Source organism: Tamandua tetradactyla, chromosome 22, assembly GCF_023851605.1.
Source record: "Tamandua tetradactyla isolate mTamTet1 chromosome 22, mTamTet1.pri, whole genome shotgun sequence".
Lineage (NCBI taxonomy): Eukaryota > Metazoa > Chordata > Mammalia > Pilosa > Myrmecophagidae > Tamandua > Tamandua tetradactyla.
The window spans coordinates 40,268,499-40,292,331 of NC_135348.1; the positions used below are offsets into that span (position 1 = coordinate 40,268,499).

A 23,833-nucleotide genomic window follows, 5' to 3' on the forward strand; every position below is an offset into this window, starting at 1 on the left:
ATGATCTGATTACAGTTTCAAACCCACAGTATTGAACAGGGATTATTCTGCCTTTATGAAATGGGATTTAGACTAAAACATGGCTTTTCTAGGGGACATATCCTTTCAAACCGGCACACCTTTCATATGGTATTCTTTAATGAACATACTTTAATATATTACCAAAACAATAATTTCTTTACTTTTGTGTATTTATAAAGAAAGCTTTTCTTATCTCAAGGTCTTGAGATATTTTCCTCTAATTAAAGTTTTTTCGTTTTGCCTTTCATGGTTAGGTTTCTAATTCACTCCGAACTGATGTGAATGTGGTTTAAAGTGGAGATCATATTTCATTGTTATCTCACAGAGGTGTCATACTGACTCAGCACCATTATCAAATAATAGATCCTTTCCTCATTGCTTTGTAATATACTACCTGTGTCATGTATCCAATGTCTATGTATCGGTTAAGACTTTCTGGGTTCTCTGTTCTCTCAGACTAGTTTATTTGTACACCCTGCACAAACACCTCACTATTTTAAATTAACACATTATAAAAAATCTTTGTATCTGGCAGGGCAAGATATCTTGTGCTTTTTCTTTTAAAAATATCTTTGCTACTTTTAGTCTTTTACACGTCCATACATTTGCAATCAGCATTTCTCCAACAGGAAGGGAGAGATGGAGGGAAGGATGGTAGGAAACCTCTGAGATTGCAATGAATTTATAAGTCAAAATACGTACTAACTCTTGTGCTTTTTATTCTATTTTATAATGTATTCCACTGATAAGGACCTCCAGGACAATGATGAATACAAGTAGTGATAGCAGGCACTGTTAACTTCACCCTATTCTTTAAAAAAAAAAAAAGCTTTCTAATTTTTACCATTATATATGATGTTAAATGTAGCATTCTTTTTAAGATACCTTTTATCAAGTTAAGGAAATTCCATTTTACACCTATTTTGTTAATTCTTTTTTCTAAATCACAAAAGTATATTAACTTGTTACATGGCTTATATGTATTGTATTATATAAAGTTTATATACCCTCTTTAAGCTAATAAATGTGGCAAATCGGTTTTCTAATATTAATTATCCTCACAGCCCTGAAATAAACTCAACTTATTGTCATGATAAATGATCCTTCTGGCAAGTTGCTTGATTCTATTTGCTTATATTTTGTTTAAAATTTTATATCTATGCTCATGGGCTAAACTGATTTGTCATTTTTCCTTTTCTACACTTAACAGGTTTTCATGTAACATAATTATTCTAGTGCCATGAGTAGGGAAGGTTCCCTTCTGTGTTCTAGAATAATTTATGTTATTGAATTATTTGATCCTGAAATATCTGGTAGATCTCAGTGATAAAGACATCTGGAACTGGAGCTGTTCGTGGAAAATTTTTGAAATATGATTCACTTTCTTGAATGATGACAGGCCTAGTCAAGCTTTCTTGTTCTTCTTGAATTATATTTTTCTCTAAATTTGCCCAATCTAAATTTTCAAATATTTTTTCTCATTCCTAGTATTGTTAGTGCTTTCTCTCCATTTAAAAAAATTAATTTCATGAGAGGTCTGTTTTTCCGTATTTAAATTCTAGATGCACATTCCTATGTGTGCATCTTAAAATTAATGCCATGTAACTTTAACTGGCAGCATTTTTCCTTTAGTGGTATAAAATAACACAACTTACAAGTGATGGTATCTTAGAGTCAATGAAATACAGTATTAGGCTTTTACAAGAATCAATTTTCAGCTTTGTGCTCTTCTGTTCTCCTGTATGACTCCCTCTATATTTTCTTTGGATTTACTTTGTCTTGTACTTTTTCTAAAATACTCATTAGTTTTCAACCTATCTTCTAATCTCCTTTCAAATATAACTCAATTGCAAACCATAGGTTTGAGATATATAATCACAACTTCTACTCTTTTGTAGTTTTCACCCATGAGGCATTTTAGAATTGTTTCTTATTTTCTAAACACCCGAGCACTAGACAATTTTTATTATCAAATTTAGCTTAACTGCATGTATTCAGAGAATCTGCATCGTATGTTGCCAAAAACACTAATTGAATAGCAGGTGGTTAAATTTTGTGTTTTTTTTTTTTTTGTATGCTGTATGGTGGGGTCACATTTCATTCTTTTCCCATGTATCCCGTTATTGATGCACCATTTGATGAATTGTTTTTGTTGGTTTCTTTCTTTGGGAAGTGCATGTGCCGGGAACTGAACCCTGGTCTCCCATATGACAGGCGAGAACTCTACCACTGAACTACCCTCATACCCATTTTGTGACGTTTGATTGAAAAAAACTGTTACACCGTTGTGGGGAGAATTCTATATATTGGTCAGGATTGTTGTTCAAATGCGGTATGTTACATTTTGTCTGCTAATAGGGTAAGGGGGTAGGAAAATCGCCCACAATGATTACTTAAAGAACAGACAAATTCATAGTTTTGGCTTTACATGCTTGTGATGCCATTAGAAACATTCATTTTTAATTGTCATTGCTTCCTGCTGAACTCTTTTATCATTACATAATCTTAGTCTGATATTAGCCTTTTTTGTGTCACTCATATAACTGCTTATTTTTTACTACTTGCCTAATTTCATTTTCCTACATCATTTTAATCTTCAGCCATTCTGTATCATTTTGTTTTACATGCTTCTCTTGTAATTAACATTTGGATTATTTTACTATGCAGAGTACCTTTCCATGTAACTTACATAAATTAGTTACTTAATCTGATTTCCGTTTCCATCTTATTTTGTGTTATTTTCTACCTTTTCTGTTTTTCTCCTCCCTATGTTTCTCGCTTTTCTTTTGGATTAATTTGCTAATTCAGTAAATATTCATCAATTGCTAATATATGTCAGACATTTTTATAGGCAACCCAAATCTTTCATTTAGGGTCACTTTTCTTCTGCCTGAATTACTTTTAGCCCTCTACCTTTTTAATTTATGAAATGCCTTCCCATGTCAATCAACATTTTTTTCTCTCTGCATGCTTTCAACTAGTATGCTTGAGAAGTTATCTCTTGAGTTTGCCACTCTTTTAAAGATTTTTCTAAATGTGACTACATTTTAAGATCTTCGTATATATTCTGTAATTTCATTTTTGTAGATAGGTCTGGCTTTATTTAAACTGCCAGGGATTGGCTGGTATAACTGAACCTGTTTTGGTAACTCGAGTTCTGGAAAATTCTTAGCCCTTATCTCTTCATATTTTGCCAATGCCCCATTCCCTTCTCTTTCTGAACTCCAGTTAAATCTGTACATTGAATCTTATAATTCCATTCCTAGACTTCATTCATACTCAGTGCTTTATTCTGGATAATTTCTGTTGGCCTCTCTCCCAATTCACTGATTCTGTTTCATCAGCTGCATTTCATCTGCTATTAATCCCAATCATTGAATTCTCTATGAATTCTTAATTTTAAATTCTATAATTTTCATTTGTAGGAAATAAAATTAGTTTTTCACGTATTTTATTTAATTTTCCCTTCATATATTTTGAAGTCTATCACTTATTAAACGAACCACGAAAACAACTATTTTATATTCTGTAATTGCTATTTCGTGATTTGGTAATTCTAGCATTCAGAGTATTTATGGGTCTCTTTCCGCTGCAGTAACACACTTGGTCCCTTGTACCCTTTTGTGTTTTAGTCATTTTTTTTCTTTCAGCTACTTATTTTACTTAGAAAATATCTTGTGGGAATATTTTGAGGCTCGGAATAAAGTAAGACAAGGTAAGCAAACTATGACCTGTGGGTCAAATCTGCCTCATGGCAGATTTTGTACAGCACTCTAGATAAGAATGGATTTTACAATAGAAGGATGGAAATATGTGCATTTTATATTTATATAAAATATTTAGAAGATTCTACTATGTAAATACTAATAAAATATATAAAATTTAATATTTGTGTTACAAAATTTTATAATATATAAATATGCGACAGAGACCCTATGTGGTCTTCAGAGCCTAAGACATTTACTATATAGCCATGTACAGAAATGTTTGCCAACCCCTGAAACAATTTCCTCCAGAGAGAGTGCATGTGTATATAAACACATGGGTTTGCTTCTCTCAAGAGTCCATATTAACAGTCCATACCACTTTATACTCTTGTCCATAGCTCTTTACAGATCACTCAAATATACTGATTTTGGGTTACAACTCCATGTCTGACCCAGTCCTTCTCAGAGCACTTCCCACCTAAACCCCCATTCAGAATCAATGAGCCGCATATTGCATTTTTTTAATAGTCCCCTCTCTGAGACCTCCTGAGTGAATGTCTCTTAACGTTTAACTGATGGATCTTGTCCTGCAAGATTGCGCTTTCGGTGTTCACTTAAGAACCTTAAGTTTTTTGCTTCTGTCATTCACTGGAATAGGTTTGAATGACAGTATATAGAAGTCTGATTTAATTTCCCCACAACACATATATTCCCAAGACCATTTAACAAAAATTAGATTTCGTCCTGTTTGTAACCCCACCTGTCATTTACCAAGTAAGTCTACATATATGCAAAGCAACTGTTCTATTTCTATTCTATTCCTTTGGTCTCTTATACCTTTAATCCAGGAAAACGAGTTAAGAAGTCTTATTAGTTCTTAAAAAAGTGAGCTGGGTTTCTTGCCCCTTACATTTACATACAAATTTTAGAATCATCTTGAGTTCCTGAGAAATAGAAGTCAAAACTGTTCGAATTTTGAAGCAATAAGGAAGAATCACCAATGTGTTAAATACTGACTTTCAATCTCACTCCTTATTTATGTCTTCACTAACATCTCAATTACTTTACAACATTCCCCTTAAAGGTGTGGCATATCTCTACACACAGGAGTGTGCAATCCTGAGGTAGAGAATGGACCTCCAAATGTCCATGCCCTAGTACCTGCAATGTGTGAATGTTACTTTTCATAGCAAAAAAAGACTTTGCAGGTGTAAAGAACACTAATTGGTAATCTTAAAGTAGGAAGAGTATCCTGGGTTATTCAGAGAACTTTCTCCAACTGCAGGCAGAAGATTAAAGTGAGGAATGGATGTGCTGTTACCCACTTGAAAGGCGGCACTTTGACAAGGAATGCAGATGGTCTTACATTGCTGAGAGGATCCCAAATGACAACCACAAAAGAAACGTTAACTCCAATCCTATGGTAGTAAGGAAAGGAATTCTGAAACGAGTATGAGTGTTCTCTTCCACAGAACTTCCGGTTACGAGACGAGGTTTGCTGTTAGGTTGATTTTGGTCTTTTGAAACCCCAGAGCAGAGGAACCAGCTGAGCCCACCTGAGCTTATGACTAAAGAACTGCGAAGTAATAAAGTTGTATTGTTCAGCAAACACATTTTCCTGGGTTCTTCAAGACTGACAGTAAAAACATAGTTTTGTTACTACTTCCTGATATGGAGATGGATTTTTTAAAAATGTTATCTCAAAAACCTTAAGTTCTTATTAATTCTAATTACTCACCTGTAAAATTCTTTTGGAAAATCTGTTTACACAAATTCTCACTTTTTGTACTCCTTGCCGATTTTCTCCCCTGCTAGAAAATACCCAATATATTTGGACAGTGAGGATGTCTTATCCCTTATCACAGGACGCTAGCTTCACAACTGTCCATTTAGAATAATCTAAGTTTGTTTCGGGCAGATTTTACAGAGGTTAAAGAAACCCCCTTTAATTCCTATGTTCCTAAATTTTTCATGTATGCACATTGACATTTTTCGAATGCACTTTCTACATGTAATGATTAATCATAAACCTGCAATGTGATTGGCACTGACTGCTTTTCCTAATGTAAAATCGACTTACATTAATGGGATGAACCTTTATACATTCATTAAAAACAGTGCCGGGTTTGGTTTTCTATGTGTTTACTTGTTATATCTGTATTAGTCTTCTTTCTAGGCTCTGGAATATCTGCACAACAGGAATTACTTCTACAAATTTTAGAAGAACTTGCCAGTATAATAAAGTGTTGAATCTAAATGTGAGAACACTTCAATATTATTCAGATTTTCTATTTCTTTGCTAGTCAGTCATGGCAAGTCAATATTTTTCTAGAAATTTGTCCTTATGTAAATGCTCAAATGGTCTAAAAAAACTTTTGAATTTCTGCATGATTTTCCCTTTTCATCACAGCCATAACATTTTATCGTTAGCTTTTCATTTTACGTGCAAAGAATTAACATTTAGCATGCAATGTTTACTGGACCTAATTCATTAAAGACTGTTATATCCTTCCATATTCTTTTACAAGATATACTTTGATAATACTTAAGATGAATGCTGTAGATTATATTGTTTACTGCCCTAATTCCTTAGAATATTATGCAAACCCATCCATTAATACTGTCTTTCAAATCTTTTGAATGTACACTTTCCCAACCTGGTGATTTGCATTAACTAACAGAATGGGAGTAAATGGATATAAAGCATGTCTCATCTAAGCAGAAACTTCGAATACAATTGTAGGGGGTTGGCTCAGCCTCTTGCTATACCTCTCCACCAAGTCAATGAGCATATCCCATATGTAAGGGCTGCTGCTACAGCATGGGTCTGGGGAAGAAAAGCTACTAGGGACAACCAAAGACAAGAGAGCTACACAGCTGATCCATTTTCATGACCCAGAGCCATGCGAGTGGTGTATTTTTAGCCACCAAGATCTGGAAGGCTTTTTAAAATATAAATATTGGTGATTGGTTTGTTAACTTCAATCATTCTTCCTTAATACATATTTATGCTGACTGCTTTAGCTGTAGCTCCTAAATTCAGTTATTTCTTCAGATTATTTTCTAAGATTTCTTGATACACTCAAAAGAACATATACTCTGTACCTGTTTGATGTCAATCTATCTCATTCTTTGTCTACTTCTTTAATTTTTTATTTTTTTTATTTTCTTGGTTACTTATTTATTTGCTAACAGGGTAAGGTAAATCACTCACTATAACAGAATTTGTTCTGTCAATTTTTGCTTCATATGTTTGAAACTTTGACATTAGATACAATAAATTTAAAATAGTTTTACTTCCTGATGGGTTTCATATTTTATCCCTTATAGTGGGACCCTCTTTAGTACTAGTAATGCCTCATCTTCAAGACTACATTGTAAGTCACTATCATCTGATGTTAATATATCTACAAAGCTTTCACTTCTGTTTACTCAAAAAATTTGGTTATGTGACTGTTTTTGCTATGTATTATATAATTCACATATCTCACCCAAAGTGTACAATTCAGTGGTTTTTATTTTATTCCAAGTTGTACAATCATCGCCACATTGAATTTTAGAAGATTCTCATACCTAAAAGAAACCTGGCATTCATTAGCAAATATTCCCCATTTCCTCTCAACCCCCACCACCTCTCTAGCTTCGGAAAGCACAAATCTACTTTCTGTCTCTACAGATGTGCTTCTTCTGGACTTAACAGATAAATGGAATCATTCAAAATGGGGCCCTGTGTGACTGGATTTTTTCACTTAACATAATGTTTTCAAGGTAAGCCCATGACGTAATGCGCAAAGAATTTATCAGGACTTCATTTCTTTTTATTACCGAATAACATTCCACTGAACGGCTATACCACATAACTTTTTATCCACTTATCTGTTGGTGAACATTTTATTTCTTTAAACTTTTATAACGCTGCTATGAACACACACATGTAAGTATTATACGTTGTCATTTCTCTTTGGTATATACCTAGGAGTGGAAATGCTCGATCATATGGTAACTTTCTTTTCACCCCTTTTGAGAAAACTTCCAAAGACTACTTTCCATTCAATTCAGCATTCCACCAGGGCTCCGGTTTTTCCACATCTTCACCAACACTTGTATCTTTTCTATTATAGTCATACTCGTGAGCATGAAGTGGAAACTCGTAGTTTTATTTACATTTCCCTAATTACTAAGGATATTGAGCATCTTTTCGTGTGCATTTGAGTTATTTTTCCTTTTAGAAATCAACATTCAGTTCTTTAATCATCTTTTAATTGGTTTGTCTCTCTATTACTGAGAACCTTAGTCTATTCTAGATGCAAATTCTTTATCAGATATATGATTTGCAACTATCTTCTCCCATTCTATGGGTTATTTTTTCACTTTCTTGAGGTCGTCCTTTGAAGAAGTGTAAAAAACTACGACATACAATTTATTTTTCTTTGCTCTTGTGTTTCTGTCAGATAAAAAACAGCCTAACTCCGAAGTCATCAAGATTTACACCTATGTTTTCTTCTAAGAGTTTTATGGTTTTAAGCTTTTTACACTTAGGTCATTGATCCATTTTGAGTTAATTTTTGGTGTGAAGGAGCTGTTGTTGGAGTTCATTCTTTTGCATGTGGATATTCAGCTGACCAGCTATCACTTACTCAACAGCATTGAATGGTTCAGCACCTTTTATCACAATCAGCTGATGACAGACACGGTATTTTAGATCTTAATTCTATTTCATTGTCTATGTCACTACCACACTGTCATGATTACTACAGTTTTGTAGTTAAGTTTTAAAATCTGGAAGTATGAGTCCTTCAACTTTCTTCTTTCTTTTCATGATCGTTTTGGCTGTTCTGGATCCAATGAATTTTCTTAGAATTTTATATCAGCTTGTCAATTTCTGCAAAGTCAGCTGGGATACTGATAGACACTGTGTTGAATCTGTAGATCAATTTTGGTTGGTTACTATTTTATACTATATATTTTTCTAGTCTTTTCCTGTCAACTTTTTGTTTACTTCTCTTATTGTCTCATATAAATAAATGGTTATACTCACATCCAGTCTGACAATCTTTGTTCATTTTAGCTACTTAAATATTTGGGTTTAAATTTAGCACCTTATTTTTGTGCTACATCCCTCTTTCCCTTCTCTTTTGCCTGTTCTCATTTCATACTTTCCCACTATTCTAAGAATCAAGATTACAGCCTCTAATTCTGTATTTATCATTTGCTTTTCTATGTGCCCTTTGGTGTCTCTGACATCTGGAATCCCTTTCATTTTCCTTTGGAATTCCTGTTAATGAGGCTCTAGCTAGTGTCAAGTTTCACATTATATTTCATTCTCAAACCTGATACTTTTGCAAGGCATACAATTATAGCTGGATAGCTATTTTCTCTTGGCACATTAAAATATAACTCCATTGTCTATTGGCTTCCACTGTTGCTACTGGAAAGTCAGCTGTCTAGTGTTACTTGAAAGTAGTATCTTTTTTCTCTGGTGGTTCTAATCGCCATTGCTCAAGTTCTACAAAAGTTGTAACTTTTACTAGTTAAAATATTGACTGCTTCATTTTCTCTCTCCTTCTGTAGCAATGATTAAATGCATATTGCAGACCTTATTTATATCAATCTTTAGTTTCCTTCCTGCTAGCTTTTTATCTCACTTTTCAGAAATAAAAACCTCTTATAAAGATGAATGTAGACTCTGGGCATTATACATGATGCTTAATGAACGTAGGTGGCTGAAGAACGTACTGAGAAGTAGACTGGCGAATGATGGTGTAGACACGTGATCAAATATTGTGCTGCTACAAAAAGGAACAAAGCTGTGAGTCATGTAACATTGTGAATGAACCTGGGGGACACTGGGTAAGGCAAAATAAACCAGAAGCAAAAGAGCAATTATTGTATGGTCTCCTTAAGAACAAGCTTATAAGAAAACAGTTTGGTTTGAAAGGTGGTATGTTCCCTAGAAAAGTCATGTTTTAATCTAAATCCCATTTCATAATGGCAGAATAATCCCTATTCAATACTGTATGCTTGAATCTGTAATGAGATCATCTCCCTGGAGATGTAACCCAATCAAGAGTGGTTATTAAGCTAGATTAGGTGACGACATATCTCCACTCATTTGGATGGGTCTTGATTAGTTTCTGAAGTTCTATAAAAGAGGAAACATTTTGGGGGAGAGAGAGATTCAGAGAGAACAGAGCAGAATGGCACAGCCACGAGAAGCAGAGTCTATGAGCCAGCGACCTTTGGAGATGAAGAAGGAAAATGCCTCCCAGGGAGCTTCATGAAACAGGAAGCCAAGAGAAGAAGCTAACAGATGATGCCGTGTTTGCCATGTGCCCTTCCAGATGAGAGAGGAACTGAACCTGACCGTGTTCATCATGTGCCTTTCCAGATGAAAGAGAAACTCTGTGCTCACCATGTGCCCTTCCACTTGAGAGAGAAACCCTGAACTTCATCAGCCTTCTTGAACCAAGGTATCTTTCCCTGGACGCCTTTGATTGGACATTTCTATAGACTTGCTTTAATTGGGACATTTTCTTGGCCTTAGAACTGTAAACTAGCAACTTATTAAATTCCCCCTTTTAAAAGCCATTCTGTTTCTGATGTATTGCAGTCCGGCAGCTAGCAAACTAGAACACATAACAAAAAAAAGTTAAAAAAAAGATAAAAGAAAACAGGTGCCTAGATTGTAAGTTCTTATAGCAGTTACATTTAGTTTGGAGTGGTAATTATTATTTCTGGATTTGAAAGGCTGTATTATATATGTACAAACTGGTGTTCAGAGATAAGAATTAAGCCAACCCGGATTAAGGTAGCGCAGAACATAGGGGTAAGGAAGGCACTGTCCATACTGTAGCACCACATCTACTCCTTGAGACCAAAGGAAGAAAAGCTTATTTTGTCTAAATTTTCTGTAGCACATAATCTAACTCAACTTATCTGGATAGCTCATATAAACAATCAAAACACAGAGAGCCCAGATAAGAATGAGGGCCTTTAATTCTGTATAAGCTTAATGTAATGCCTGGATACATTCTAGAATATATTAAAAGCAGATAATCAAAAAGTATTGGCAAAGTCCCTTGAGGGATGGGAGAAAAAACATGGAACTATTAAATTTTATTACTGGGGAAACCCCTGAAACTGTGTCAAACATTAGGGACACAGAAATCAATAGGTGAAGCCCTTGATCATGAGGCTTTTTCTTGTGAAGCATAACATCCAGGGGTGAAAGTCACTCTGGCAGCATGGGAGATGACAAACCCTCACCAAAACCATTCCTGCCAATTCTAAAGAACACCTAGGGCAATATATATGATTATACAAAGGTTCCATGCACTAGGTTAACTTTCCAGAAACCTACAATCTGCAGATCGGTCCCTGGACCAATTAAGTCCTAAATCTAGAGCACATCCAAAACATCAGCTAGTTCCATCTTCCTACCCCATATTATTGACAGCCCCTTCCAATATGAAAAAGTTAGAATAGCTACAGCCCAAATACCCCTAAAGAGTAGGATAGAAAGATCAAAGAAGATGGTGGAGTTATACAGAGAAAGTAGGGTTTAACAAATGAGTATGACTGCTGAATCATTACACTGATATTTCTTTTAGTCTCCAGTATCTTAGAGCAGCTAGAAGTAAAAACCTAAAATAATAGTAACTGCAACCCATACCAGATTCTGAAATCTGTTCTGCAGCTAATTGTGGTGCTGTGCTTTCCAATTTATTGCCTTTTTGTATATGTTATTCTTCACAAAAAAAGGAAAAAAAAGTCAGTTGCGATGGAAAAAAAATATTTATTCCTTCTAGGCTCCTATATTCTGGAACAGCTAGAAGGAAAAACCTGAGAGGATGGTATGGTAGCCCACAACAAACTCTGGGATCTGTCCTGAAACTACTTGTGGAAGAATTCTTTGAAAACTAGTGCTTTTTTTGGATGTGACACAGATGACATATCTATGTCATATTACACAATAAAAAACGTTTTTTCAAAAAAATCTATTACATGTTATATTATACAATTTGATCTAAAACTAAAATAAAGCCTGGCTAGAAAATAATTTTGTACCCTCTTTCACATTTTTCTCTTTGCCTCTCAGTACTGATTTCTGAATAATTTGTGAATTGTACCTCAGCATTCTGTGTTTAATCTATTGTTAGTTTCTTCAATTGACTGAGTACTTAATCTAAATAATAAATTTTACTTTGAGCTCCATGAAGCTGTCTTTTAAAAAAATGTATTCTTTTGAATTTCTTACTCCCTGCATATTTACTTCATATTATGTGTATAATAATCCCAGCATCCAAAGTATTTCAGGGTATAATTTTGCTGATTCTCCTTTGTGGTACCTAACTTACTTATTTAATTATCAACGTTTTTTTATGAGCTAATCACTTTCCTTATAAAATAACTGTCAAATTCTTTGACACCTAGGATAAAGGTGAATTTCTTCACAAGGAACTAGCTATGTTTGTTTCTGCCGAGTCTCTGGGGATAACTAATAGTCCAAGACCAATTCAGATCTACTTATCAAGGTTTCTTGAGTCATCCAGGCAATGAGTATCCGGGCTGCATAACTTCTAGGTCAATTTTTTTCTCCCTGTAATGCTCAGGACCTTTCTGTGTAGTACTCTGGGGGAATGGGTGCGAAACAAGTTCTTCACTGAGGCTATATGCCTTTTAGGTACCACTTTAATGGGATTAGGACTCCCCTTAGACACTTCACCTTTGCCTGTTCAGTGGGCTTGCATCTTTTACCCCTATTGTGTTTTGGTAACTTTCGTAAAGTTGAACTCTTCAAATTACAGAATTGCCTTCAGGAAACATTTACTTTCAATACTATACTTTTCTTTGTTTTCACCTTCTCTTAAGATCTTATCCTGGCAATTATTTACCTTCCAGATCTTTGAGGCTGTTAAGATATTTTCTCACATATTAAGTACCCATTTTGATGTTTTCAGCAGTGAGGACACACCAAAAACAGAAAAGCATAGACTCAATCTTCAGTACACATGACTTAGCTAAAACTCCTTTCACAGGTCAGAAAAGATCAGCATACTGCCGTATCAATTTGGCATACTTCTCATTCCTAGCTACCTCATCCTCTCTGTAATTTCTGACAGATCTGATTCTTCCCTCCTTCTGAGAACCAGTTTTATGCTTCCACAACAAACTTTCCAACAAAATTCCGAAATGTTCATTCCTCAAAGGTGTAGACTTAGGTCTCCTCATTTTCATATTTCTTCTGCCAGTTTACCTTCAGCTGGCACATTCAGTAAAAGTTCAATAAATAATTCTTAAATAGCTTCAAGCAGACTTACAGGAAAAGTACAATTCTAATTAAAAAATTACATGTTGAGCAGATAAATAAAACCAAGGGGGATAAATTAAGATGATGGAAATAGTCATAGGGATCAGGCTGAAAAAGGACCTATTTCTAAAAAGGCCCACGCTGCTTAAAGCCAGAGCCAAAATCACTTTTCCATGAATAGTATTTAAGATCAGGCCAGCACCCGCCTCAATAACCCAGTATCTGGCTTTTAATTATTTTTGCCTATACTTTAGTTAAGTCAAATAAATAATCCCCTACAAACAGCATATGTTTCTCAAGCTGGGTTTGAAGTTCATTACTGGGAACTCTAAGACATTTTCCCACAGAACCAACACAATTCAGTGGTTAGGATGCCTTGGTTAGGCCAAATTATGGTTAAGCCATAATTCATCTATCCATTCTAACAAATATGAACAGAGCACTACATTGCGCCAAAAACTGCTATAGCACTGGGAATAAAACAGCAAAGATCTGATGCTGATACGATCAAACAAAAAAAAATAAGTAAAAGATGGCAAATGTTGATAAACGTTATTACGAAGAACAAAGCAGGTAAAAGGGTAGGAATGGGCAGAGAGAGGGGGTAATTTTAGCCTATTATTAAAATTTATATTCTTTACTGTTCCAAAAAGGATTTAAGACAGATACTACTTAGAAAATCTAAGATCACACATAAAATGACACTGACTATACAAAAAAAGACTTTCAACTGAGAAACTATTTAAAAACACACTTCCTTCACCACAGCTGTAGGGCAGGCACAGACCTTCTCGTGCTTTATATCACTGACATGCTATCGTATCCTAGGTAGGATGTTCAACAAAACAGTAGCTACAGAAAGTAAAGAACTGAAAACAGAGCTGGAAATCTCAGGAAGAGAGAAATAAGAAGACAGAAGAAAAGCAGACTTTTGCTGGTGATATGAACTTCCAGGAAAAGGTAGTATGCCCCCAATTCAACTACTAGTTGAGTGCCTTCTCTTTCTACAATTGTTAACTACTTTCGACCAAGATCTCTTTCCTATTTGGCATATCATAGCCATGTAACTTTTCCTTTATTATTCTTCCCTAAAAACCTGTTGGGCTTTTCTAATCAACTTAGTTAATATGGGGAAATGGCAGGGAAAAAAGTCCTTCTTATCCCGAACTATACCATTATGAATTTATAGTAAAAATATGCAGAGAGGCAACAGACTACTCTGGATTTCCTTTATATTTTAATTTAATAACTGGGATTGAGGCCACGATCTGGGGTGAAAAGCATGAAAATAAAAAGTTGAAAAATCATTTAAAACACTATTTCTAACACCAAAGTAATGACTGGACAAGGAGGGACAATCAGCCAGTGTAATTTTCTATACCTTGTCCACAACCAGTTCCACTACCATACAGCACAACAGACTGAGGAAGGGATGGAAGGGGCAACAAAATAACCCTTCTCTAAAGCCACTGGCTCATATGTACCTGGATAATCACACCCAGGTAAAGAATGAGCAAATAAACTTAAGTCTATCTATAACTTTAGCTTTTATTCCTTCTTGTGAGAAAGGAACTTCTCATTCTTATAAATTTACAAAATTTCACCTGAAAAACCAACGGTGTTAGTTTCATTTTGCTTATTAAATTATTTATTACAATATTATTAAATAAAATAAAATTACTTTTCAAATTGTGACTAACAGATGTATTTAAGAGGATTTTAAAATCAAACATATTCTATTTATATTCAAAATTTCATAAAATGAAGCCTCAAGTTCAAGAAAATATGAGGAGCACAGACTCTTAAAATAAGCCTATCAGCTGGACAGATGCTGGCCAGTAACAATTACCTTTATGGCCGTCTGTTTGTTTTCATCCTCTTCCATCCATAAATCCTGTTCATAATAATATAAGCCATCATTGATAACTTTAGCAAGTTCAGATGTAATTTTTGCCCGAGACATGTGGTTGCCTGTTCGATCTCCTCCAGGATGTTTTCTCATGTAAGGTGGTGTCTGAGTTACAATCAAAATCTTGTTTAAATCCTGATCATCAATTTCATAATCTGAATCAGTATCAGACCAATCAGTAAATGTGTTTTTTCGACCTTCTATTTGTTTCATCTCTTCATCAAATAAAAAATCAAGTTCTTCTTGTTCCTGTTCTTCTGGAGAATGATGTTGATTTGATGCCTCATCAGGGACAGGCGTTGATTCCTAAAAGAAAAATTGTTATTTTTACTTTTACAACATATAGCATAACAGCGTTAATTAACTTAAAATCAAGCTTGTACACTCAATGACTAATGTAGTAGTCAATTCTGGCCCAATAGATATAAACTGCTAATGACCAAATTTAAGAAGAAAAGTCAACACAAAGAGTAAAAGAAGGACTATATTAAAAATTCCTTTAGAGTTAGAAAGTCCTCAGATTACCAATCACACTGTGCCTACTCATTTTTCACATGAGAAAACTAAAGCCTAGACACTTGAAGTTACTTGACCAGTTATGGAATTAAGGACTGAAACCAAGGTCTTCCAGATTTCAAGACCTTCCATAGTCTGAACTACTTTTACCTCATAATTATATTAATGTCAGTTTCCTAGTTAACCCCTCTGCTCCACTCTCATCCACCATTCTGCTTTGCTCAATTTTCCTCCTAGAACTCACCTAACTAGTTAAAATTTCTACCCCTTCTAAAGAACTACAAATAGCTTCCTGTTAGCTACCTTAACTACAAATTTTTAGATCCTAGAACCTCTAAAATGGATGCAGGTTAGATTTTCAAAAGTCACAACACAAAGAAATAGATTTCCCCTCGCTGTCACTATACCTTGCCACATTCTTTCCTATCATTACCCAGTAGCTCATACTAACTTCTCAATACTTAGAATAACACAATCACTCCGCCTCAGAACTCCTATCATCCAGGTCTACACTCATTCAGTCAGCCAACAATCATCTGGGTGCTCAGTCGGAGCTGGGCTCTGTTCAAAGCACATGTATACAGTAATAAATACAACAAAAATTCTGCCTTGATGAAGTAGACAGTCTAGTAAATGGTAGGCAGTCCACAAGGCTTATATGAAAAAAAATTTTTTAAGCAAGTTATAAATACTGAATATATATTTTCAAAAGCTACATATTTGTTATTCACATGTGAGGAACAAGAAAAAAGTTTGAGGATGAACATCCTGGAAAGAGCAGCATCAATTTTCACTTTCTATCAGTTATACTTAAATCTCTCTTTAAAATAGGATTTTTATATAAACTGTGAGGAAGAGGGATTCTGAGTTCAAGAGGACTGAACATCAGGTTCAGGCACAGGATAATTATTATTATTATTATTATTATTTTGCATGGGCAGGCACTGGGAATCGACACCCAGTGTTTGGCATGGCAGGCGAGAATTCTGCCACTGAGCCACCATCACACCACCCGGCACATACTTATTTATGATGTGTGAATAAAACTGCTTAAAAACGAACAGAGATGGCAGCAAAGGAGATAACTCCCAGCTATAAGTCCGGCTCTGGCATCGTGGGATCAACAATTCCATCCTGACCAAAAGGGGGGAAAGAAGTATAACTAATAAAATATCTGTGGCTGAGAGAGTTCAAATAGAGTCAAGAAGCAACCCTGAAGGGCACTTACACAAGCTTCAGTTAGACATTGCTACCTCTCATAACTTGCCAAACCCCAACGAAAACCATTCCAGCCAATCCTAAAGAACACCTAGGGCAATATATAAGGTTCTACAAAGGTTCCATGCACTAGGGTAACTTTCCAGAAACCAACAACCTCCAGATGGGCCCCTAGACCAGGTAAGTCCTGAAACCCAGAGAGCCCAGCCTCTCCAGAAGATCAGCTAGTTCCGTCTCCGTACTCCATATTACCGACAGCCCCCTCCAACACAAAAAAGTTAGAATCGCCATAGCCCAAATACCCCTAAAGAGTGGAAAAGATCAAAGGTGATGGTGGAGTTATACAGATAAGGCAGGATTTAACAAACGAATATGACTGCTGAGTCATTATATTGATATTTCTTTTAGTCTCCAGTATCTTAAGAGTAGCTAGGAGAAAAAAACTAAAATTGTGGTATTGTAACCCATACCAAACTCTGAAATCTGTTCTACAATTAATTGTTGTGCTATGTTTTGAAATTTATTGCTTTTTATATATGGCATTTTTCCCAAATGAAAGAAAAAAAGTCAATTGTGATAGAATACATATTTCTTCCATCTAGCCTTCTATATTCTGGAGCAGGTAGAAGGACAAATCTGAGAGGATCATATGGTAGCCTATGACAAACTCTGGGATCTGTCCTGTAACTATTTGTTGAAGGGTGCTTTGAAAACTATTGCTTTTTTCTTTCTTTGCTTTGTATCTATGTTATATTATACAATAAAAAAAAGTTTAAAAAAAAATTAGGCCTAAGGTCATCCCAAGAGAATATCTTTTATTGTTCAGATGTGGCTTCTCTTCCTAAGTCAACAGAGCAAATGAACTCACTGCCCTTCCCCACTACATGGGACATGACTCCCAGGGTTAATCCCAGGATGAGCAGGGACCTGGCATCAAGGGATGGAGAAAACCTTCTTGATCAAAAGGGGAAAGAGACAAATGAGACAAAATAAAGTGTCAGTGGCTGAGAGATTTCAAACCAAGTCGAGAGATTATCCTGAAGGTTATTCTTACACATTATACAGATACCCGTTTTTAGTTTATGGTGTATTGCAGTGGTTGGAGGGAAGTACCTGAAACTGTAGGGCTGTGTTCCAGTAGCCTTGTTTCTTGAAGATGATTGTATAATGATATAGCTTTCACAATGTGACTATGTGATTGTGAAAACCTTTTGTCTGATGCTCCTTTTATCTAGGGTATGGAAAGATGAGTAAAAAACATGAATAATAAATAATAGGGTGGACAAAGGTTAAAATAAATTGGGTAGATGGAAATACAAGTGGTCAATGTGGAGGGGCAAGGGGTATTGTATGCATGAGGTTTTTGTTTATTCTTTTTTATTTCTTTTTCTGGAGTGACGCAAATGTTCAAAACTTTATCATGGTGATGAGTACACAATTATGCGAAGTTATTGTGAGCCACTGACTGTACACCATGTATGAAATATCTGTTTGTTAAGAATGTTTGTATGTTAAGTTTTATCAAAGAAAATATTAAAAAAAATTCTGAGAACTAAAGTTGAGAGCATGGATTAAGGGTTGGGGCTTATTGTAAAGGGTCCTAGTAAGCGCTTACAGAGTCACATATATTCAGGAGGTATAACTGTTAATTCTAAATTCTGAGATACTGAGCTGTTTATATATATAACATGGTCTTCCAAAGGGGGAAAAAAAAAAAAGAAAGAAAAGATGACTATACATCAGATTCAGGCACACGATTATTTGCTTTCCTACAATGATACAAAGTGATGAAAACAATAAATTTCGTGTCAATACCAAAAACAAACAAGGATTACCATCATTAGATCAGAGTTTTTGATAACTTTCTGGAAAGCAGAAGGCAAATGGGATTTTACTGATGTGATAAACCAGCATAGCAGAAAAAGCAACCTAGAATCCATATAAAGGAAGGCTGAACAGGAGGAACAAACAGTGGTCCCAATGCGGTCCTAAAAACGCTCAGAATTTTCAGATGGCAGGAACAGAGAGCAGGAGAGGAGCATGGGACAGCAATCACAACAGGTATTTGAAAAAAACAACCATATGATACAGTCATCCAATACTATTTTACGAGAATAAGAAGCATGACGTCTGCTCCCAATTAAAAGCTCAAGAATTATTTTCTAAAGAAAGAAATAATCTTAGATTTCAACGAGGAGAAAAAGAACAACTTGATTAAAAAAAAGAATCTGAAGGGACTGAATTTCATAAGAGGAAAACTGAAACCAACACAACAATGGAAAAATATCCTCAGATTTATAGGGAAAAAGATAGTCAACCAAGATTTCCATATTCACTCTAGAATATTTTTTTTTCTAAAAAGTATGTTGACAATGTTGTCAATAACTAAACTACCTCAATAGGTATCTCTGAGATCTCTAGTACCTCAAATGTACTTATCTTGAGAGACAGACGCTATATGCTGCAGATGCAGAACCCATTTCAGATCTTACTAAATGTGCTGACATTCTTTGGTCATAAAACTGTAAGGGCACAAGATTACACTTTGCTTTCCACTTTTTTAATTTTAATTTTAATTTTTAATTTTTTTATTTTACATGGGCAGGTACTGGGAATCGAACCCGGGTCCTCAGGCATGGCAGGCAAGCATTCTTACCTGCTGAGCCACCATGGCCCGCCTGCCCCTGCTTTCCACTTTTAAAACCAGATCCCATTTCCAATTTTCTGACACCACCCTCCCCCGCCACAGAACAATCCTTCTCCAATACTTACCTTTCCAGAAACGTTATTTCATAGAATTGAATATGCTAACAATTTTAAGATGAGCCATTCTTTTACATATCACTGAAAGAGAGGTTGACATACAGGGATTTTATATATGGAAGAAAAACTGTGTCTCAGAATGGATGAAATATGCTACTTCTGCCAGCAAGTCCAGAACACTATCCTCCCTCTCTATTACCCAGGTATACTGTGACAAATGTAGAAATGATCAGCATCTTTAAAAACTGTTTGTGGAATATGTTCTACAACTAATTGTAGTGCTGTGCTTAGAAATGTATAGTTTTTTTTGTATCTATGCTATCGTTCACAAAGAAGGAGTGATGGAAAGGTCGACTGCGGTGATAAAAAGGTATCTGAGCCTGCTGGCCTGCTGTGTTCTGGAGCAGGTAGAAGGAAAGATATGAGAGGGTGCGGTGGCCCATGACAGCCTCTGGGATCTATCCCGTGGCCACTTTTTGAGGAGCGCTTTGCAAACTACTGCTTTTTTATTTCTTAGCTTTGTATATATGTTATACTACACAATTTTAAAAGTTTACAAAAAATTGTTTTGGAGAAATCTTCTTTGGGCTTTTAAAAATGTATCCTGAGTATAAACCTGTAACTGTGAAAACCTTAGGATGGCTACCATGTTCCAGTAGCCACGTTTCCTGAGGATGATTGAATAATGATACAGCTGTCACAATGTTACTGTGTGATTGTGAAAACCTTGTGTCTGATGCTCCTTTTATCTACCTTGTCAACAAAGGAGTAGAACATATGGAATAAAAATAAATAATAGCGGGAACAAATGCTAAAATAAATTTAATTTGAAATGCTAGTGATCAATGAAAGCGAGGGGTAAGGGGTATGGAAGGTATAATCTTTTTTTCTTTCTTTCTTGTGTTCATTTTCTTTCTTTTTCTATTGTCTTTTTATTTCTTTTCTGAATGGATGCAAATGTTCTAAGAAATGATGAATATGCAACTAAGTGATGATATTGTGAATTACTGATTATATATGTTGATGCTATTTGGTTTCTTAATTTTTTAATTAATAAATAAATTTTTAAAAATAGCATAGACTTAAAATTTAGTTCTGTTTCTGGATTTAAAAAAAAATGTATCCTGAGTATTAACCTGTAACTGTGAAAACCTTAGGATGACCTTCTCTTTATCCACTGTATGGACAGATAAGAAGAAAAAAATGAATGAATGAATAAATAAAGGGGGAGTGGGGTGTTCTTTTTTTACTTCTTTTTTGGAGTAATGAAAATTGCCTTTTCTATTGTACATTAAGTCATTAAAGCATTCATAAACCTTTATATATGCCCTCAAGACCCTTACAACTACTCAAGAAATATATAACTTCAAGATTTAAAAAATGTGTCAGCCATTTTATATTTTAACACAAAATTACTCAAATTTGTACTGGTCACAAATACTATTCTTTAATCATGTTCAGAAATAAAACCTTTAAAAACACAGTATAACATTTTCTACTACAAAGTAAACCATGTGCTGTTACTAAAGACCAAAGATTCCAATTTTTAAATTTTACATACGTAACTTACAGATAGAAAATACATCAACGACCTTACCCTCGCCTCCTGCAAGGTATATACATAGAACATAACAACTTACCTTTAATTTCGCTGGAGATGTTCGATGTCTCTTTTTCACTTCTACCCAAGGTTCAGAGTCCAAGTCAGGCAAACTGGTAGACAAACCTCTAGACGTTGCTTGAAGATTACTTGTAACAGTGGTTTTTTTTTGATTCGGTGGACTTCCAATTCTTGGAGAGTTTGGGGCAGATTCTAAAATTGTAAATTAGTTCTACAGTTAAAATAACGGTTTTTGTATTTTCATAATACATTTCTTTTTTTGATTTAGGCTTGATTTCACAAAACATTATAAACCTATTTAATCTAAATTCTAAGCTTTCTGGTGACTTTCAAACCTGAAAAGCTTGTAAGATGTATTGAATATACTGAGTTAATTAAAAGGAATTCCAATTAAAAGGAGTATCACCAACCCTTGCTGATCACTTTAACTCAGACTTCTCAAGAACATCAAAGTGGGTCATTTACTAATTATCACAGTTCATCTACTTCGGAGTCAAAGTTCTATGTGGAATTGAAGATTAAAATCCATGAATTTTAATGAAATTATAGAATTTTAAATCTTACGGTCAGGCTAAATACACATTTTATTCAAGGTAAAGTCCCTCTTTAAACTCATAGCAGCATTATTTCCACTTTTCCTATTTCCTTTGCTTTACAAGGTCTGACATAAATTCAGTAGATAGTGTCCTCTCACTATCTTGCCTCTCAGAATACTGTGAAGAGAGCATTACATGAAAGTGCATACCCTTGGCAAAAACATTTATAACACTCAAAAACTTGGAATTTAAAAGGTACTTCTCCTATCACTTCTGCTGGCTTGTTTTCTTTTAAATAAAATATTTACAACTCTATAAATAAAATCCAAAGTTTTCTTCATATATTTTTTGTCAGAAGGCAAAGAACATGACCCAAAGTATTTTAGGTATGCTCACCTTCAGAACAACAAAATGCAATTAAGGACTTGCTTTGAATAAAATTGTTTTTGAAAATAAATTCCTATTTTAAGTTTTATAGATTTAAATTTTTAACACCTTCTCCTAAGAGTAAATTCTTTAAAAATATTGCAAAGTTGCATGTCACAGGCGTAAAATTGAACCTAAATTAATACCAGCAATCCTTTCATTTACTAAATCAAAATGAAAAAACATACTTCAGGAGTTTGGTTTGAGAAGAGTATTCTAAGACTTAAATCTACTAAAATGCTAGAATCAGATAGATTTAAGATGTGCCCCACAAACATATTCAGATCCAGTATTCAATAAAAAACTGACTTGTTCCCTTAAAGAAAAAGATACACTGTTTCATAACAGGAAAATCTCTAGAAATGTGCTGTCCAATGAGGAGCCAGTAGCCTGAGACTACTGAGCACCTTTAAGTGGAGACTCAGTCCTGAGATGCACTCTGAGTATAAAATAAGTCCCAGGTTTCAAAGACTTAGTTACTGAAGAAAAAAAAGTACAATTTTACATTGATTTTTAGGTTATAATATTTGGATATAGAGACAAATTTAAAATATAATTAAAATTCGTTTCATCTGCTTTGTACTTTAAGACTATTAAAACTTTTTAAATTACATATGTGGTTCTCATTATATCGCTATAGGGTACTGCTGCTCTACAACTTCATTAAATCAAGGATTACTAAATGAGTCCACAAAAACAGTTCACGTGAAAAACACAATTTGAAATGTCAATGTTAAAATTAAGTTATAGGAATGGGAAAAGCCTTAACTCCAGAGAACTGTGTTTCAACTACTATTTTTGTTAAAGTAAATAAAAGTGTTTAAAGCAGATAAAGAACCACCACCACAGTCACTGGGCTTGGGGACAGACTCAGTTACCTCATATAATTTCTGTCAGACTTACAATACTATGCAGTTTCTGTAAAAATGCTTTGAACTGTACCTGGCATAGTAGGGAAATCACTACCCACCACTTTCAATACAGAATCATTTCTAATTGCTTGTTAAGCTTCAATTATGCTTCTACCAGGATGTCAGCCATTTTGATACGTGTGCTTACAAATGTGATGGCATTAAAATGCCCAGGAATTTGGGTAAAACAAGAAATTTACAACAGAAAAAGAAAAGAGAGATGTTTAAGAGTATTCACCTTATAACTAAGCCCTATCTGTGGTTTCCTGTATGGGTTTTCTTTTACCATGAAAAGTCTCAAACTCTACATTTGAAAAGGGTAAAGATAAACTTATATTTCTCCAAAACCAAGTACATGTGAATCTGACTTAGATTACTAAACTTTAAAATTAGACAAACTTTAAAATTTAACAATGTATCTTTTTTTTGGCATAGGCAGGCTCCAGGAATTGAACCCAAATCTCTGGCAGGGCAGGCAAGAATTCTGCCACTGAGCCACCGTCGCACCACCCTAAAATTTTTCTTAAATTTTCTTAAATTACAATTTGAAATCACATTTAAAAAATTCTTTTCTTTGATGTAATTGAAAATATCAGTGACTTGCAAAGTAAATTTCCATTTATATTCCATGTTAAATCTATTTGGTATGACATTTTTGTTCACCTTGGAAGAATCACAGCTCTGGGTAAATATACAGGATTTTTACAAGGACTTTCTGTGTGTCCTCCAAGAAACCTCTATAACACGTTTTCAAAAGGAATTGCACGTACTATCCAATAATTATCAGAGACTGTCACAAACATTTAAGAACAAATACCAAGATTGTCAGGTACCTGATCGTTCAATTTTAAAGAATGAAATCCTTTTATTGAACAGTATTTAGTAGCACAATAAA

The 23,833-nt window shown here is 34.7% G+C and overlaps 1 protein-coding gene across 7 annotated transcripts in view; it reads right to left on the bottom strand.

The window, feature by feature from the left end:
• The window catches only part of LARP1B (La ribonucleoprotein 1B), a 147,946-nt gene that overhangs the window by 79,925 nt on the left and 44,188 nt on the right, over positions 1-23,833 (bottom strand). For 6 of the 7 annotated variants that reach the window (XR_013167537.1, XM_077140061.1, XM_077140062.1 and 3 more), the window contains 2 exons: positions 21,085-21,257; positions 14,888-15,253 (listed from right to left, as the gene is read on the bottom strand). Coding sequence is in view for 6 of the 7 variants with exons in the window: in XM_077140061.1 (XP_076996176.1) it covers positions 14,888-15,253; positions 21,085-21,257 (539 nt within the window). In the remaining variant the exon portion in view is untranslated. Of the gene's footprint in view, positions 1-12; positions 8,652-14,887; positions 15,254-21,084; positions 21,258-23,833 lie in introns of those variants that run through there. The other variant, XM_077140065.1, reaches the window with a different exon arrangement.